Genomic DNA, 20,712 nt, shown 5'->3' on the forward strand with positions numbered 1-20,712 from the left:
CCATTCATTATATATTCTTATGCTTCAAATATTGTTCTAGGAGGTGTGTTGATGCATAATGGTTAGGTTGTGGCTTACGGATCTCGATAGTTGAGAGTTCATGAAAGGAATTATGCATGATGTTGAGTTAGCAACTATGATGTTCGTGTTGAAGATATGAAGACATTATTTGTTTGACTCCAGATTTGAGGTGTTCAGTGATCACAAGAGTTTGAAGTATTTATTTGATCAAAAGGAATTGAATATGATGTATAAGGCTCTAATTTATAAAAGATTATTATTTTGGATTGAGTTATTATCCGAATAAATCTAACATTGTAGCTGATGCATTGAGTATGAAGTTATTGCATATGTCAACGTTGATGGTTCGAGAGTTAGAATTGACTGAGCAGTTAAGAGACATGAGTTTGATATGTGAAAAGGCTCGTAATAGTGTGAAGTTGGGTATGTTGAAGATGATCAGTGGCATCCTTAAAGATATCATAGAGGGTCATAAGGTAGATGTGGGATTGGTTAACTAAGTTATGTTAATAAATCAAGGCAAGGGAGGTGACTTCAAAATTGTTGAGAATGGTATGATAAGGTTCAGAGACAGGGTTATGTACCTGATGTGCCAAAGCTTAAGAAGATTATTCTCTAGGAAGGTCATAAAATTGGTTTGAGTATTCATCCTGGTGCCATTAAGATGTATCAAGACTTGAAGAAATTATTTTGGTGGCCATGAATGAGGAAGGAAGTAAGTGAGTTTGTGTATGTTTGTTTGACTTGCCAGAAGTTGTAGATTGAACATCAGAAGTCGTTGGGTATGATGCAACCGTTAGTATTCCATAGTGGAAGTGGGATAACATTTCTATGAATTTTGTTACAAGTCTTCCAAGGATGACGAAGAGATGTGATTCCATTTGGGTGATTGTTGATAGGCTGACTAAATTGGCTCATTTCATATCGATTATGATCAATTATACTTTGCAGAATTTATTTGAGTTGTATATTGAGAAAATTGTTAGCCTGCATGGTATTCCGTCGAGCATTGTGTCATATAAAGATCTGAGGTTCACGTTGAGGTTTTGGCAGAGTTTGCAAGAAGCTTTGGGTACTAAGCTGAAGTTAAGTTTCGCTTATCACCCATAGACTGATGGGCAAACAGAAAGGGTTATCCAATCCTTGGAGGATCTGTTGAGGGCTTGTGTTCTAGAATAAGGAGGTGCTTGGGATAACTACTTCCCTCTAATTGAGTTCACTTAAAATAACAATTTCCACTCAGGTATTGGGATTGTCCTGTTTGAGGAGTTATATGGTATGAGGTGTATGACACCTTTGTGTTGGTATGAGTCTGGAGAGAGTATGGTGATTGGACATGAGATTGTGCAACAAACTTATAAGAAGATCAAGATGATCCAAGAGAAGATGAAAGCTTCACAGAGTCACCATAAGAGTTACCATGATAAGAGGAGGAAAACACTTGAGGTCCAAGAGTGAGACCATATGTTTTTGAGAGTTACTCAAATAACCAGTGTTGGCTGAGCTTTGAAGTCTCGAAAGCTTACGCCATATTTTGTTGGTCCATACCATATCTTGTAGAGGATAGGAGAGTTCGCATATTGGATTGCCTTTCCACTACCACTTGCTAATCTTCATGATGTGTTTCATGTGTCTCAGTTGAGGAGATACATTTAAGATATGTCTCATGTGATCCAAGTGGATGATATACAGGTGAGAGAGAGAACCTGATTATTGAAGTATCACCCATGTGAATAGAGGATCGGGAAGTGAAGCAATTGCATGGTAATGAGATTGCCTTGGTGAAGGTAGTGTGGGGAAGACCAGCGGGTGGAAGCATAACTTGGGAGATGGGGAGCCAGATGAGAGAGTCCTATCCAACTTTGTTTCCTTCAGGTAATTTTCGAGGGCAAATTTTTTTCTAAGTGGGGGAGAGTTGTAACACCTCAAATTTGATTAAATGATTTAATTGAATTATTGGGATTTATTTAATTTAATTGTTTGATCATAGTGTGCATTTAAATAAATAATATGATCTTATGTGTTGACGAGGTGTAGTGGAATTAGTAGGGTGTGGTGAGAACATATAATAAATCGATTAATAATTAGAATAATCAGAATTTTAAGTATTATTATTAATAAAATAAGAAATTGGAGAAAAATAAGAGTTAGTAGAGAAATAAGGGGTAATGAGGGAATTTAGAGAACCACTTGGGGATAATGAGGGAAAAACCTAAATGGGAGGATTTAACTTATTTTTATAAATAGAGGGATAAGAGAATTGAGATAGTTTATAGTACATGAAGACAAAAGTTGGAGAAAAAGGGAGAAACACAAAGCTAGGGTTTGAGAGAAGAATTCCTTAGAAGTTGATGTTGTTTTGCTGGAAAATCAAGATAATGGGGGGATAAAGGGCTATTAATTGTGTATTGATGACGGGGGTAGAGAATGAGAAGTCCTTACTCTCATTAGGATTCTAGGGTTTTCTTTGATGATTCATTATAATATGGAAATCTGTAAAATTATTGGTTGATTGTGTGTCTCTATGTATGAACCGTCATGATTATGTATCTATAAATTTCTACCATTGATGAATGCTTGAATGCTTGAGTGTACCCATGAATAATGATGAGAATAATTGCTGATTTTACTGATGAGTTATTATAGATTGTGATGCTATAGATGTTTTATGTTGATGATCATGATAATATGATTCACTGTCAGTTTATGTTTTGGGTCTGTTGAATTTATGTGGATCGATTGGGATAGTGAATGGAAGCTAGGGGATGAAGGGATTACTGAAAGTAATGAAAAATTAAGTTTATGGGGAAAATTACCTAGATCAATCGATTGGTCCAGGGGTGTAATTGATTGGTTCATCACAAATAAGAAAGAAAATTTTGACAGAAACTTGAGAGCAAACGATTGGCCAAACCATGTAATCGATTGTTCCATTGAAAAAATTGAAATAAAATGAAGGGAAAATTCTTTGGTTGGAAGGTGTAATCGATTGGTCCATCAAAAATTCGAAAAAATTGAAGTTAGTGGGCTTGGGATAATCGATTGATCCCTTGGAGCAATCAATTAGTCCATGTTTCGGTTGCTTGATCCACTTGTCAATTTTGGCTATAACTTTTGTTTAGTAAGTCCAAATGAGACGTTGTTTGAAGCGTTGGAAAGCTAACGCGTAGAGATACCTCAAGGTGCTACTTAGTGAACTGTTTGATTTATAATCATATGCCTTATGTGGCAATGTTTATGCTGACTTTTGTGATAGGTTAGCGAATTGTTATGTTTATATAATGTTGTGTTGTTATTTTGGTGAAGTAACATGAATGAATGTCTATGAAGTTACATTTGTTGAGTTTCTACTGTTTATGTTGTTTATTGATGTTGTAATATTGATTAATTATTGTGCATGATAAATGATGTGTTGCATAAATGGTGATATGTGCATGGTGATCCTTTTGGTGAACCTTGTGGTGGTAATGCATGTTGTTGAGAGTCATACATCATGGTGTACGAATTTAGGTCAAGTTTTTACGTGCTCCGATCTTATGGCGGGGATCGAGAGTCAGTAGTCGGTTTTATATGGGAACTGGTGAAACATTACATATGATGATGGTAATGATTTGGTGTGCTTCGATCCTAAGGCGGGGATAAAGAGCAAGATGAACCCGAGTGTTCATGAATGGTACCGCATGCATAATGAGTCTGTTGTGGAGTACATTTTCATAAATGATTGCATATATTATTGATTGTTCATGATGTTGTTGTGATGGGCGTGAGACTATGTAGTTGTTGATTGAGTAATGAATGTGTGCTTGTTGTATGTTCTCTATTTTATCATTCTTTACATTGTTTATATTATTATTATTATTATTTTCTCACCACCTTTGCTTTCATGTTGTCCACCATTGACATCTTACAGATACTCAGAAGTAGAGTTTACTGATGTAAGTGGAAGTTAGCTCTTGGAGTTAATTAATTTAATTTCATCGTTGTTTATAAGTCTTGTTCTGATCTTCTAACATCGAGGTTGGGAATATTTTTTTGCTTGTTATGTTTTGTTGGAGTTTAACTGTTTTATTTGATTCATGTTGAACATGATAACTCAATATTTTGATAGATGCTTATATAGTTTTTGAAGTTGAGACTAAGTGTCTAAGTTATGATGTTCTATTTAATTAAAACAAGATCGATACTGCCGCAATGATACCATAAGTGAAGGTGAGCGTGCGATGACAGGTGTTGTCTGACGTTGATATTTCCTATGCATGTTTGTTAAATGTTTGATTTATTAAAGGATTTGTCATTAGTGACACCTTATATTGTAGTGTAAAGCTTAATATATATATATATATATGTATCAGGGTTTATGGTGTTACATATGACATTCTGCTTTAATGTGTCCAAAGCCTTCACACTCAAAATATTGAGTACCCTATCATCATTGGGCTTGTCTTCACTTTTGCTTTTGATCTAGAGACTTGTCCTCCACTTTTTATTTAGATATTTCAAGGAATTGTTGAACCTATTACTCAGGAGAGCTATGTCATCTGACACATTCTCTTCTATGTCCCATTGACTTTCTTCAGTATGGGAATCAAAAGTTATCCCTTTGTTTTTCTTTTCATGCCTTTCATTGATAGATATCTCAAAGGTTTGCAGGAAACCAATGAGTTCATCAACCTTTATACTGCTAAGGTCTTGAGCTTATTCAATATCAATCACTTTCCTATCAAACCTCTTAGGTAATAATCTGAGATTTTTTAGCAAACTTTTCTTCAGACATCTTTTCACCTAAGGCAAAGGAAGTGTTGGAAATATCATGCAATTTGATATGGAATTCATAGATAAATTCATCTTCATTAAAATCCGAATTAATCTTTATCTAGCTGTCAAATAAATCACCTAATCACATTGCTAAGTCAATTAACAATAAAATAGAATTGAATCTTCTCAAAAGATTAATTCAAAATGCAACAATCTGGTGCCTGTTGAGCAAAGCCCAGATGTGGTACCAACATGTGTCCCTTATACAACTTAAACAAGCTAGACCAATTTTGAACACTTAGACACTTCTCCATGTTGTTATTTTGCTAAGTGCAACCAATCCAGTGAGTCATTCCAATAAGAACTACAATTTTTGTATCTCTATTGTTATTTATTTTTCCTCATTTTTGATAATGGAAAATAGGGGATAAGTATACTCTCATAGGGAATATCTTCATTATTTTTTAAGGGAAATTAAAACTCCCCTTTCTTTTCTTCTTCTCTAACCATCATATTAAGCCACCTCCCAAGATATGTTTTGTCATCACTAAAAAGGGGTAGAACGTGGTTCTATGTTTTAATAAGATTTGATTATTGAATTAACAAGATAATATATTATGAACATCATCAAATAATGAAATGGAGTAAAAAGCGTGACATAATTTTTTTGATGATTGATTCAACAAGATCAAATACTATGCACATCATAAAGGAATTGAATGAGTCTTAAAACACATATTACATCTGAAGCATAAGTAATTTTATCTTACTAGGATCATACTATGAAATAATGGGTAACTCTTTTAATACTAAAATATCTACACACTCTGACAAAATTTGTTTTTCAACTTCACCTTTTTTGAAACTATTTAGAAAACTTCTTTGGAAAAGCCAATTCTTTTTAACTTAGCATAATCAATTATGGTGTATAGACAATCGATTATGAAATATTATTTTTTCTCTTTAATCGATTATGAAATATTATTTTTTCTCTTTAATCGATTATGAAATATTATTTGTTCTCTTTAATCGATTATGGTTGTGGTATAATCAATTATGAGATGTATCTCGTTGAATAATTGATTATGGATTGTGCATAATTGATTATGGTACAAATTTGAGCAAAACTTTCATAAAATTTCTTCGCATAATCGTTTGTAGTCTTGTCAGAATCAATTATGAATTGATTTTTAATTTCTTTCATTATTTCTTTTTTGTGAATCCTTATGTTTGATCTACTATATAAAAAGTTCCCATGCTCTTCTGAAAATACAATTGCAATTTGAAAACCTTTCAAAAATCTTCTCTTATTCTTTCACTTTGTTGTATAATTTTTATACAATTAAAATATATATTTTAGTTTTGAGAGAGAAATCACAGTATAGATAAATCCGTGAACATCTAATAAAAGTTTGTATAAAGGTTGTAAGATAAATCCGTGATAAAAAATTGATGTAAAAGTTGCAAGTTGAACACGTGTTAAAAGTTTGGACTAAAAGTTGTAAGTTGAACTCATGATAAAAGCTGGATGTAAAAACTACAAGATGAACTTGTCCTAAAAACTTGGTTGATAGAGAAAAATCTCAAGATGCGATTCTTGAGGACTAAATGCAGGCCTCATAGTTTTGGATTCAACAAGTTTAAATCTAGTGTGCAATTTTCTTTATCCCTAATCTCTTTTATTTATTTTGTTCGTTATCTATCATCTTTTCCTTCTTTTTTACCTTCTTCTTAAAACATAACTTGAAAATTTGTTTTAATCTTAACTCTTTCAAAAAAAAAATTAAATCACAATTCACCCTTTTATATTTAAAGTCTCTTGATCAATAAGGGAAATCAGATTATAACTCTCAGTATAAAAATTAATCATCAAGAAAAAGGATGATTTCAAATAATTTTTTAAGTTTGGACTTTTTATAATCAGACCCACACCTTTTAATGACCATTCTATAAAAATTCTATAAACATATTTCATGGTTAAAAATCCGTAGTCTAAACAATTCAGCCGCAATTTTTTCATATACACATCTATAATTTTTCAATTTTTCGTTGTTGTCTAAATTCATTTTTATTGTTATTATTTTGTTTAATTAATTGTTTTCCCTCTTAATAAGCCATGATGCATTTAACCACAAGTCCAATAAAAAAATCCTAAGCCATTTGATTGTTTAATTGTTGTCCATAAAATGTAAGGTTGAACACTTAAACAAGAATGAGACAGTTGTCAGTCCCTCAAAATTTAAAAGGTATTGTTCATAATCATGTCATAATATATAAAATATGCTATAAATTATTATCTATGATTTGTTAAAATTCTTCTTTCACATGTTCACATAAACTTAATCTGTAATTTATCATATTGTTAAGTTTTATTTAACCTTTTTAAAAGTCTAATATGATATCTAACTTATTTAAAAAACTATTCATATCAACAAACTTTAAAAAAAAATAGTATAACCAAAGTTCAAAAAATAAAAGACTTTTTCCGTCCAAAGTGTCCAAAGTTCAAAGTGATCATATTCACATAAAGTGAATAAATTAGATTCATAATCACATCTTATATATACACAGTCCAATGATTTTTTTCTCTATTCTATAGTTAGTGTAAACATGTAAATGTAACTTTGTCACACACTCCACTCTCCATGTACCTTAAAAACTTGTCCCATTCAACCAAACCTTCAAATTCACACAAAGTTATAACTTTTGTTAAAAGGAGTTGGAAATACAGACAACAATAGATCATCATTTTGACTCTCTATTATCGTAGGATTCTCTCTTGCAACAGTTGTGATATTATTATGCCTTTGAGGTGATCTTGGTGGAGAAGCATAGAAGGTAGAAGCTTCTAGAACCTCTCTTCGAACACTTGCTATCTCCTCCGACATTCTTTGCGCGCGAAGCGCTGTTAGGTATAAACCAGCAGCTAAGAAGACTGTTGTTAAGCCAAACACTCCTGCAGCTGAGAACAAACCTTCTCTTATGGTGTAGCAACCTGTTCTTGGCTTAGACCAGTTTTTTAAATGGCCTGATTCTACACTTAGTCCTGCTAATAGTAAAACCTCCGCAACCGCAAAGCAAATCCTACGACATAAAAAAACTGTTAAATTATGTTATCAGACATTTCGTATTGAAGGTGTGTCTGGTGTCTGATGCCACACACCAGACACGCGTAGATATATATATATATTTATCTTACCAAGTTGCGATGAAGAAAAAACCAGCCAACCATGTTAAGGATTTGGCGGAAGGAGAATCAGGATCCCAATTAAGTAAAGAAGGTGATGATTTACTCACTGCTATTAACATGTAAGTATGCTCCATAACCAAAGCAATTGCTAATCCAACAAAAGCAGCGGCAGCACATAACAAAGGAACTTTGCCATTACTATTGTAAACACATACCGATTTATTTCCGTTTTCTTTTCCGTCTCTATTTATCCATGTCACCTATCATATCAACCGTGTCAAATTATACGAATAGTTTTTAATTTAACGAATAGAAACGACAAGAACTGAATTCCTATAAAATATTGTACCTCAGAACGTGTGGCTTCGGCTATGAGACATAAGATGAAACATAATAAGCCTAATAGAATTGTGACGACCATAAAAAAAGCCGCTGTCTTGCTACTCAAATCGGTTTTGCTTCTTTTTGGTTCAAGGTCTGCATGTGTAACTGCCATTTTCTATTTTTGAGAGCTCACACAAGAAAGAAAGAGAGAGAGAGTTTCTAAGAGAGAAAAGAAGAAGAAGAAGAAGAAGAAGAAGAGGGAATGGAATTTTTAGTTCAAATGGAATGAATGTGAAAAAGAAGGAAGAGTAATTCTAGAATTGCTTGGAGCAAAGGTTGCTTAAAGGCTAGACATTCCCTTCCAACGTGTGAGATTTAATACTAAGAAGTATATCACAAAGGCTATTGTTAATTAGCACCATAAATTTATCTCTGTGATGTTATTATGAGTGATGAAGATAAAGCTAATGCTATTGTGTTATGACAAAGCATATACGTTTACATTAAGACACTTTCACTCATAAAGTTAAGTGTGCCTTTCAGTTAATTCAGTTTTCTTAATCACAAGTAGGTAAAGTAGTTTTTGCATAAGGTAGTACAACTACATGAACCTAAGCCAATGGTAAAGGCCCTTTAAATAGTTTATTGTAAAATCAATTAACACAAAAATGGAAATTCAAAATAAATAATGAATAAAGTAAATAACGAATGCTATATTTATTTATTTTGGATTGTTCGCAAGGCTCAAAGTAAAAGACTCGAGAGTGTTATCAAGTGAAAGAGCGCATATAATAGGCGGTCTCTCATTCCATCAAAAGAATATGATTCTCTGACTCATACATGTTGATTACTGCGTGATTAGATCAACTCAATTATTATCCGATTATATCCAACAAACTCCCTCCCGTACAACACACATACACGGTTTTAACCGCTCATATTATATAAGGAAGAAAATGCGTCTTTTTCAGATATTCAAATTCATTCTCATCTTTACATTATTTATTATTCTATCACTTACTTAAACGTTGATGTATTAATCTTGCCTGTCATCTTCTCCAACGCACTGCAAATTTGATTCATCAATCCAAGATCTCGTCTCACCCGTCATTTCAGGTTTCTAAGAAGGATGGAGGAGCCACGCGTCGCTACGCTACCTCGATTTTCCTATCATCTTTTGCGTCTATGATTATACTGAATACTTTTCTACAAATTACAAAAGCATTTCAATTTCGTGTGATTATATTAATTTCTACTTATGATGTTTTCTTTATGGCTCTTCCTCTAAAGGAAAGGAGAACAAAAAAGTTGAACAGTATGGTGAAGTAAAAAGATGCTTAATAAACAAGACTTTCTAAACAAGGAAGAGGAGAAATCCAAGGTAAAAGAAAAGGAATAAAAAGTGTAAAATATTAGAAAGAGAATGAATTCTGTGCTTGAGACTTGGGGCAAAGCATTATAAGAGATGAACGGTTATCAGTATTCTCTAGACTAGAGTTGAATATTCAAAAAAAGTGTTATTCTGATGTGGAAAAGTTTAAGAATGAGAGGGACAAAATTTATCTATGGCAGCCAATAGACACTATACCAATGGATTGTCACAAAAATAATATATAATTCATACAATTGTTTATGCATATGTTGTGCATGCTAATTGCTAAAATATTGGACTATCTAAAATGCCTTGGTTTTTTATTTTAAACCTGTAAATTTGGCTTAGATTAAACTGTTGGATCCCACCTAATAATACTCATAATCTAGCTACTTCTATAAAAGTTTTCAAATTGCATGTCATTGTCCTAACATTTTGTATGGCCCATTTACAAGTCTTCTAATCACATAATGCAACTTGTGTCATGACACTTTGTCTAAATAATGAAATACCAAATAAATAGGATCTGGTAATACACATACATACTTCACTGGTTCACTGAAGTTAAAAAATTGATACATTCATGCCTTCAACATCAAATTGTCTATATTAAAAGTTTAATATTTTTATTTTAAAATAATTAAAAATTACATTAAATTTTAAATCATGATTTGATAAATCTAACGCGTCAACATAGAGAGAGGAGAGGAAAGTATGCATTTTGATCCAAATAAAAAAGAATTTTTCATGTTTTATGTGTTTATGTGCATATTTATGAAAAAGCCATTGCTAAAATTTTAATTATTCCAAATTAACCGTAATTTTTTTTATAAATCATAAATTAGATGATTTAATTAACAATATCATTTTAATTAAATTATTAGGATGTTACACTCTACCCTTCTTAAAAAAAATTGTCCTTAAAATAAATATTAAAAAAATCTAAAATATGTGTATATGGTTAGCTAACATCTTTGACTCGGGCTCTCAGTTGAGCTTTCCTAATGGAGATCCTTCTCATATTACCTTCACATAGAGGACAAGATTTGACTTTAGTTCCACATTCTCAAGATTTAAAGGTAGGAAAAAGTCTAGGGTGTACTTCTTGAGTTGTAATACATGAGACACATCAAGTAGTCATGATAAAGTTAGGAGTTGTCATATTGCAATGCTCCTAATTTTGATTTAGGACGTTACTTATAAAAAGTTATATTTACTTTTAAAACACTATTCTTTTTATACAATTAATATTGTTCTTGGTTATTTTAGGTAAAATAACATGGATAAAATAAGATGAATTTGTGAAGAGGCAATATGTGGAAGATGATATTCTAGCATGTGCGTAACATCTGTCCTCAATCTGGAAGACAAATTCAATAGTAAATTTGAGTGTATTTTTTATTGATTTCAAGAAGATTTGTCAATTATGTTTTGTATCTTTTAGCATTGTGCTATTAAACAAGATTGACTAAAAAGATTGTTCAAGAACAAATCAAATTGAATGAGATCAAATCTCTTAGTGGACATTAATAAATAAACAAATCAAATATGCATCTATTTTAAATCTCCATCAAATCAAATATATTTGCATTTAATTCAATTGTCCGGGGCCAACAAATGGTTTGCTATATAAGAAGACTTATTTCTAATGAAAAAAGGACACACAAGTATTGAAGATCTAGGGTGTTAGGATTTGTTCTTTGAGTATTTATATTCTTCTTGTTTATTGTAAACCTCTAAAGAAGTATAATCTAAATATTCAAGGCATAGAAGTTGATTGTTAGTTGAGTTGTAATTCAACATCTTTAATATGTTAAAAGCATAAATCACTAGGGTAGTGATTAAGAGAAAGTGAGAGGAGTCTCGTATTTAAGGGGAGCCCTAAATAGAAAGACACAAGTAGTATTAGAAAGTAAGCAGTGAATAAGGTTTGTTCATCTAAGACTAATTGTACTAATACTATTGAGAGTGAATTTTCTTTCTTGGGCTGGAAATCCCCCAGACATAGGTGATGTTGCATTGAAATGAATTAATAATCCTCTTGTGTTCTTTATTGCTTTCTCTTTTAAATTTTTTAGTTTGTGATAATCTATATTAAACTATTTTCTGTGGTACACATTGTCTAAGACATTATGTCCAACATGTGTCATGTGTAGAACATAATTTCAATTAGAATTACAAGTTTGAAAAGATATGTGATTTATAGTAAAAACAAATAAGTTCGGTAAAAGTCCAATTTCCTCCCTGCGATCACATAATATATACCATTCCTGCTTTAAATCGTCCATTTAATTGGTACCTATAATGTTTAGTGTAAGAGGTCAACTTCTATAATCTACAACCATACAAAACTAAATAAAATAAATAATTAAAAATCAAAAAAATATGAAGAAATTTTTATTCAAATAAATATCTAAAATAACCCACTTTTCCACGTATTTCCCAAAGTAACTCACTTTCAAACAAAACAAAAATTCTCAAAACAAAGGAGGCGCCAATCCGATCGACGCTTGTATACAACACATAAGAGGAGATGTCAATCCAATTAACGATAATGTACAAACACGTAGGAGAGAGAATGTACTCTCTCTTATATGTTTGCACACTATCGTCAATTGAATTGACACCTTCTTTTATGTGTTGTACACAGACGTCAATTAATTGGCGTTTCCTTTATGTTAATTTTTTTTTTATTTGAAAGTGGATTATTTTTGGAAATAAGTGAAAAAAATGTGTTAGTTTGGGTATTTATTTAAAAAAATGAGTTATTTAGATAAAAATTTCAAATATGAATACATAAATTTATTTGTCAAAAATGAATTAAATATAAGATTTTTTTACCCAAATACCCCTAATTTTCAAAAAAAATCCCCAAATAATCCTGATTTCAAAAAAAATCCCAAACTACCACACTTTTAAGAGGAGGCACCAGACCAATTGGCGCCAACTCCTATAGTTAGAGAGGAGGCGTCAATTGGATTGGTTAGGGCACATGGTGCTACCAATCCAATTGGCACCCATGTGTTACTTTTGAGAGGAGGCGCCAATTGGTCTGGCGCCTCAGTGCGAAGTGCAATTTTTTTGGTTATAAGTAGATGTGTTGCGTAAATTATTTTTTCACATCTCATTTCATCATTTTGAAAACATGTTTGGTGTTCGTCACCGCTATGGAAAAGTGATTTATTTGAGAGACAAACCTCAGATGTTGATGCTCTTCTAGAACATCACTACTTTCGATCAACTGAAGAGGGAGTTGGTTCGTTGGTTAGATGGAAAAATACCAGAAGGGGAAAAAATTAGAAGTATTGAGAGACTCGACAATATTTTTGGTTGGGTGCAAATAAAAAATGATAAGGATGCTAGAGAAATGATGTTTGGACGACATGACATCAATTTGATTGTTGTAATCAGTTAGAAATATTTTGTTTTAAGTTTGCTTATGTTGTAGTGATGTTTGTTGTGAACCTTGTTGTAACAAAAAGTTAATGATATATAAAAATTGAAGGTTACAAAAATCCAATGTTACAAAAAGATTATGACTCAGATGTTGCTCATCGATTGGGACAATTATTCTTATTGTGTTCTGGTTGACGATATATATTACATAGTCTTATCATGTTATCTGTCGTATCCATTCCTGTTCTAATACGCGTGTTATTTGGTCGTCTTTTTTTCTTTCTACGCATCTCGTCGTTGGGCCAAACTATGTCACCTTCATATGGAGGCCAATATTCCTCCATTGGTAGCACTGAGAAGCTTTTGTTATACACATTCATGACGGTAATGGTCTTGTAAACATCAGACAGATGGTTGTAGGCATCCTGACGAGTATGTGCGCATGCCCCAATGACATGGGAACAAGGAGTGCAAAAGGCCTGGAACTTTCCACAGTCGCACCAACTTCTATTTAGTTGTCAGCATGGGATAAATTTGGTCTCCCCTCATTGTGGTCCATTGTTTCCTGTACGCTGAAATTTTGGCAATGACGGTCAAAGTCTGTTACCATGTGTGTGCTAGCTTTGATGCTCTCCTCTTTCATCATTTTCATGCAACACTCACTGAATATTTTCCCAGACATTGACACCTCACTCCATCTTTCACCTCTGGTTGCGAAGGTAGAAAGCCAACCTATAATAGGTTGATCTGACCAAGGCAGTTATTGGCAGATTTCTAATGCCTTTGAATACGTCGTTCATGCATTCCACAAGGTTTGTTGTCACGTGGCCCCATCGACAACCTCCGTTAAATGCCCTTGTCCACTACTCTACTAGTATGTTATCCATCTATCTTCCTGCATCTTCATTAGACAGTCTAATTTCATCACGGTAATATTGAAATGACGGCTGAAGTTTTGTGCGAAGGTTCTTATCTTTGATTTCGCACATGAAGTTTTGTGCGATATGTCTAATGTAATAGACATGGGTAGAAGGAGGATCATGTCATCCATTGTCATGGTTATTGTAAGCACTCTCAATGGCAGCATGTCTATCAGAAATCAAACAGAGATTGACTTGTCGAGTCATATGTGTTCTGAGATGTCGAAGAAAGAAACCCTAAGCACCACCAGATGTAAGAAATTTGAATTTCTCTTGATCGTAAGTCGGATGGTATTGGTGTTTCGAAAAAAAACCCGTATAACTCAGACTCATATGTCTCACCATTGTAGTGAACATTGACACTATATTTTGGTGAAGATGACATTGTAATATTTCTTGTGCAGATGAAAATTAATTTCCTGTTGCAGATGAATGTGTGTTGATTGTTGGATGTAGATAGTAAGACACTTAAATAGGTAAGTGATGTGTCTAACATGCAAGCAAGTCCAAAGTGATGTGTCAAATATGCAAGCAACTCAGACTCATGTGTCAAACATGCAAGTTAGACGGAAGTGATATATTCAGCATGCAAGAGAGAGGAAAGCCACGTTTCACACATGCAAGCCCTAACTCCAAATGAATTGGCGCTTTCTTTCAATGCTTACACATGCGCGTCAGTCCATTTGGCGACACCATGTCTTGCATGCAGACTTCGTAACCAAACATGCAGAGCCATGCATGCGCCATGCTAGGTATAGATGTGTCATGCATGAGCCTAGGGAGGCGCCAATTTGATTGGCGCTAGCATGTAGCAAATGCACATGGGCGCCAATTCATTTGGCTAGCACATGCAATCACATTTTTCCAAGCTTCCACGCTTTTGGATGTCACACCTTATAAATAGGAAATAGACTCTCACATTTATCCCACACCAACACTCACTACTTCCTCAACAACATCAAATATTTCATCTGCAACAACCTCTTTCATTTGCACCAACCTCTTTCATTTGCACCAACCTCTTTCATCTCCGACAAGATGTCTATCCTCATAATGGATGAATCGCACAGAGGAACAGTTGCAAACATATCAACTTATGTAAGCGCTTAGTTCTTTTGTTATTTATCTAGAATACCTTTTAATAACATATCAACTTAGTAACGTGTTTTGTTGTTTCCTTTATAGGATGTTTCAATGTTCCGTACTCGGGTCCACGAATATGTACACATGGACCCGATGATTCAACCGTATGTCGAACTCGCCGGTTTTGGACATATAAGCAAAATAATGTCTTGGTCGGTGGATAATAAATTCATTCTTGCGTTATGTGAAAGATGGCTTCCCGAGACACACACATTCTGGTTTTCAACCGGTGAGTGTACCGTGACATTAGAAGACGTCTACAAGCTATTGGGACTACCTATCGAAGGTAAAGCTGTAAATAGTAAAACCAACTATGCGGATTCAATTTGTATGGACCTCTTGAATGTTTATTTGTTAGATGATAACTCAAGAGGTCAAGGTATACTTCTTTCATGCCTTAAGGCATACTATAACAACTTACATTTAGATGAGCATTCTATCGAAGAGGCTCGAATAATAAAAACTAGGTGTTACATTATGTTTTTAATTGGTTCTTTTTTATTTCCCAAAGGTAGTGTTTCTAGTATGCACGTTATGTATTTACCTTTACTAAGACATGTAGATAAAATAGAAAGTTACAGTTGGGGATCCGCTTGTCTGGCCTATCTTTATAGCTCTTTGTATAAAAATTCACACAAAGCCACATCTACCTTTTCTGGATGTGCTGTTTTGCTCCAAGCACGGGGTTGGTCAAGACTATCGTCCCTAGCGCCCGTCAACAACAACCATTTCACATTCCTATATGCACAAAAGTAAGTGGTTTAAAATGCTATATATTTACTTACTTTACCGATTATTATCTCTAACTAATATTTTTACCTTTATGGTACAGATGGTCGGCACGTGGTATGAGTTATAACAGATGTCCTAGACATTGTATTACCTAGTATCGCAATCTCTTGGACCACCTTCGACCGACAGATGTATGGATAATAACCTAATTATTTCGTAATAATTTTTTAATTTCTTCTACCAAGTTTATAACCTAACATACGTTCACATTTCAGTTCATTTGACGTCCATACCTAAATTTGGATCATGACCATGAAATCAACGAAGAAGACGCGGCCGTATGGACTGCATGCACACCAATCATAAGATTCATCACTGTGGAGATGCACAATAGTGATTGTAATACCCCAAATTTTACCCTCAGATTAGTCGATTCATGTCGCATGTCATCTCATTTTCGCATCAGCTAACTATTAACGGGTTGTGTAGTTTTGTTTCGTTTTGCAGAAACCGCGTCTGGTACACTTTAGTTGTTAAAGGGCAAAATGGTCATTTTCACGTTGTTTACTGACAGTCCTCGAAGCTAAGTTATCATCAGGGATTTATTGAATAATTAGGGCCTTCGCTTCCGAGTTTTTTTATTTTATTTTCATTTTCTTTGAGGATAAACAGAGATGCACGGTAACTTTTGGCATCAGGATTTTTGAGATACGGTAATTAATTCAACGGGCTGAGACTCTGTCGTCAATTGAGTTCCGAGACATTTATTTTGTCACTTGGGTTGGAGTATGTTTGAGACATTAAGCTGGTTCGGTTCAAATCGGGACAAGATTCCATGCGGCGGAATTTCTGTTTTAATCAGTCTATTTTTCTGTTCTTCTGCTATCTGCCAGTTATTTTTGAAGCCAAAGCAGTAGAAATTCTGATTCGGATTCGGGTTTGATTGTTGTTTGATTGAGGTTTATGGGCTGAATTGGTTTATGGTTGGGTATTTTATTCAGAGACACAAATTGAATTTTAATGCAGAATATATTTCTGTTTTCACTGTTAATCAGTTTTCTCTGCTTCCTTCCTGTTTTAATTCGTTCAAGACTATCATCAATTCTATCATCAAGCGCGATTTAATTTGGAAATATTGGATTGGAACTGAAGGTTACATCATGTTCTAAGCAACACGGTGTGAGATGACGAAGTTTAATTCATTTGGGTTTTTCTGGAATTTATTCATATTGGTTTCATACGGTGAAGTTGGTTTTATTATTAATCGTCTAAATTTAACTGATTAATTTCATTCAGAGAATTTTGACCAAGTTGATTTTTAATCAGATATTGTTTTGGGTCGTTCGGTTGCGACAAAATTAAATCATGGAAAGAAGAATCAAACGTTGTTCTTGGGTAGAAATGTTTGTGAATTTTATTCATAAATAATTTTATTACAAATTATAAAAGGAAATACATTTTGATTTTTATTTCTAGGTCCTATGATCTTCATGCCGGTTCTTCATGTTTCTTCATCCGATGTTTCCTTCCGTACCTGCACACAGACAAAGAACAGAAAAGCGGAGTAAAAAATGTTAGAATTTATTTTGACACCCTCAGAAAAATCTCATCACTGGGTGTCGGGAGGGCACGACAATTGCCGAAACCAACTCCCATTCCGATTCACGACCTCGGCATCAACCGGTAGTATCCGTTCTTTTCGGGACAACAGAGAAGAAGAGAAAAAGAAGTCCTGGGCCAAAAATGATTTTGCCGGAAAATTGTTTCGAAGCCAAACGGATTACCCACATGAATCTAAAATCCATATCCCTCTATCAAGTAAATATATCCAAGACAAATCCAAATATCCAGATTTCAAAGCCAACCGAAAATCCAAATCTGGAGCTATGGATCCAAGAAGAATATTTTGGCAAATCCAATATCTGAAAATAAAACGGATATCCAAACCAACATCAGAAAAGAATCAAACTCATCCAAGATCCGTAAATCATAATTAAATCCAAAACAATATCAGCCAGCAAATCCGAAATAAAATCAATAAACGTAAAATCCGGATCCAAAAGCACAACAATAACATAACAAAGCCGTTCAGTCAAAGACTCATTAACAATCTGTTCCGAAAATACCTCAACAAATCTAGCAACATCTTCAGCGGAAATCATGAAAAATCAAAGCCCACAGTGGATTCGAGGGGGATATAAATATTAAGAGGGATCCGCAATCCTGGGGGGGGAAGAAAAAAGCCAGAATCGAAGCTTCGTCGTAACGGATCAACGTCGGGAACTCGTGGCGGCCGTGGATCCTTCCGATTGCCACTACCACCGGGACCCATTACCGTCATCGAGCAACGCCTCCGTCGCAAAACATCATCGGCTAACGAACCTCAACAAACGCCGTCGATAACAAACGCGTACAGGTAGGATTTTATTACCGTAAATCGTTTTGCTCTTATGTGTGCATTTCAGGTTTAAGAAGAAGATGCGTAGGATAGAAGAAAGAAACATGGAGCATGCAACAATGGCCGCCGCCGGCGGTATAAGGATTGACAAACCCTAGCAGCAAGCACAAAGCCAAATGACCTTTTTCTTTTCACGTTTATCTTGTCTGTTGGGTTTTGGTAAATTGGTATTAGTAATTGTTTTAAATAAAAAAGCACCACTAGTAGTCAATTAGTCATTAACATAGTAAATTGAAAAGATTTCTCATAACTTCTAATTAATAAAATTAGTAACGTTAATAATTGCTATTAAGTAAGATTTTTTTTATATATAACTTTTACGTACCAAATTTCCTTTGTTTAAAAAAGCTAGGTACATAATTTATAATCAAGTTTGTTTTTGTTATTTAGATTAATTTGTTTTTATTCATAATTTATAATTAATTTGTTTTAAAAGCTAGGTACATAATTTATAATTTGTTTTTATCATTCTCCACCGTTTAAAAAAGGATAATAATAACACAGTTTTTTTTAATATTTAGATTAATTTGTTTTTAATTATTTACCGCAAAAGTTAAAAATAAGTTCTTTTCTTAATCAAAAAACCTTTCAAATTAAAACAATTTGTTTTTTAGAAAAAAGGCATTAGCCTTAAAATAACCCTTCCTTATCAAAAATATAAAAAAATATATAATAACTTTTCTTTTCAACAAAGAAAAATCTCAAAAATTCAGTTTTGACTTATCCGTTTCATTTTCGTCTAACCCCCGTTAATTTGTTTGTTTCAGTTTATCATTATTATTTCATTTGTTCGTTTTTGTTCCATGGATGTAATTTATGCGAGGCCATGGTCGCGGTTTATTTTATTTCGTATTTTTGGGGATTTGTAATTTACGCGAGTGGTCGCGATGCTTTCCTTTACTGCTTGCTTTATTTTCATATTTTTTATGCCTGCCATGTAATAATTCTGTTGCTTGCATGTTTTTACCGTCTTGCCCTCTGAAGGAATTAGGTTTAGCAGTGTGACCGCCGAGTCAATAACCCTAAATTTTGACCCTTTTCAAACCCTTGACCGTTTCCAAAACCTCAATAGCCTAGGCGTCCCGCCGTGGATGAAAACGCCCTTTACCCTAGCATTAGGTCAAAGAGTCGCCGTACTCTGCTTTAGGGTTTCCCGCCGTGGAATCCCTAATTTTAGCCCTAATTTCAATTCAACGCCTCAACGTAGAAATAGGAGTTTCAACGCTCCACGTAAGCGTTTCCTTAAGAAATGCTTATGCCCCATCGAAACCTTGACCACAGTCAAGAAGTTTCTAGCCTCCCTTTCGAGGGGAACTACAATTACTCTGATTCCATTCCCGTCAGGATATGTAGGCACAAGATGCGACGTCTTGCCGAGTAAACTTAGGACTAACCCTTAGGTCTCTTTTAGGTCACTTTATCCTTTAGCTCAGTACATATTCCAAATGGATAATAAAAATAAAAAGACATACAATAAACAAAAGGTTCATGTAGAGTACTACAGAAGTTTAGGGTGCTAGTACCTTCCCTAAGCTTAACCAACCCTTTACCTAGGTATCTCCCCGCATTGTGCTTACGATGCAAGAATAGGTTTTTCCTCTTTTGACCTTTTCCTTCGGATAAATCAAAGAGCGGTTGTGAATTAAGAATTGTGATTCAAGCTAATTAATAGTTTGATATCCTATTTCCACCGCAACAGAAATTGGCGACTTCACTGGGGATCAACATGATTAAGGGTTGCCCCTATTTTGTTTATTGTATGATATTTTATACTATTAATTGTCTGTATATATTATTGTGTATTATGGGGGGTATCTTTGTTGTGAGATAAGTCCTACACCCGGATTTGAGTGAACTTATTATAGGAGGTGATAGATTCAACGAAGCTTATAGGGAGTTGAATCCCGACCAAGCCGACTTGAGAATCACCGCTCAGTTGAGTCCCTTTTGAAAGGTAGTTCTGTTGAACGAGTAATCGTGAAGACACTTACTATCTTCGATGGGAGCCTATGACACTGGGGACCGTAGTTACCTTAACACCACTTTGGCCTTATCTAGGATGTAGTGCGGGGACTATGAGGGAGTAATCCCAAAATAGTTGCTACGCGATACCACACTCAAAAGAGGTTCTCTTGAGAATATTATTAACCACCGAGTCAATTGGGAAATTGATAATATCAGAAAGATGGACTGATGACTTTGGGCACTGATTTGGAACCCTTGTTCTGCAGGTACGATTAACCCTATAGTACATACCTCTGTGGGATGGGTAGACCTTGACTTCTGCTCATATACCTTTAACCTAGGACTTTGTGTGTTTATGTGCATTACATCCATAAAACATCACATTGCATTACATCTCATGGAATTCAAACTTTATTTATGAACATCGCAGGCTACC

At 34.1% G+C, this 20,712-nt stretch overlaps 1 protein-coding gene across 1 annotated transcript; it reads right to left on the reverse strand.

The window, feature by feature from the left end:
• Positions 1–7,271: 7,271 nt before the first annotated feature.
• Positions 7,272–8,853, reverse strand: LOC127073706 (protein MODIFYING WALL LIGNIN-1). Its single transcript, XM_051014898.1, has 3 exons — positions 8,316–8,853; positions 7,976–8,226; positions 7,272–7,860 (listed from the first exon to the last, which is right to left on the reverse strand). Exons 1-3 carry the CDS (start codon positions 8,460–8,462, stop codon positions 7,464–7,466), a joined length of 795 nt encoding a protein of 264 aa, XP_050870855.1. The 5' UTR covers positions 8,463–8,853; the 3' UTR covers positions 7,272–7,463.
• Positions 8,854–20,712: the final 11,859 nt, after the last annotated feature.

Source organism: Lathyrus oleraceus, chromosome 1 (assembly GCF_024323335.1).
Source record: "Lathyrus oleraceus cultivar Zhongwan6 chromosome 1, CAAS_Psat_ZW6_1.0, whole genome shotgun sequence".
NCBI lineage: Eukaryota > Viridiplantae > Streptophyta > Magnoliopsida > Fabales > Fabaceae > Lathyrus > Lathyrus oleraceus.

Excerpts from the sequence above, each read along its gene's own strand:
- LOC127073706 (XM_051014898.1), bottom strand. The coding sequence starts at position 8,462 with ATGGCAGTTACACATGCAGACCTTGAACCAAAAAGAAGCAAAACCGAT. Across the intron at positions 8,227-8,315 it reads CCGAAGCCACACGTTCTGAG|GTGACATGGATAAATAGAGA; the intron begins GTACAATATTTT and ends TTGATATGATAG. Across the intron at positions 7,861-7,975 it reads TTTTTCTTCATCGCAACTTG|GATTTGCTTTGCGGTTGCGG; the intron begins GTAAGATAAATA and ends TTTATGTCGTAG.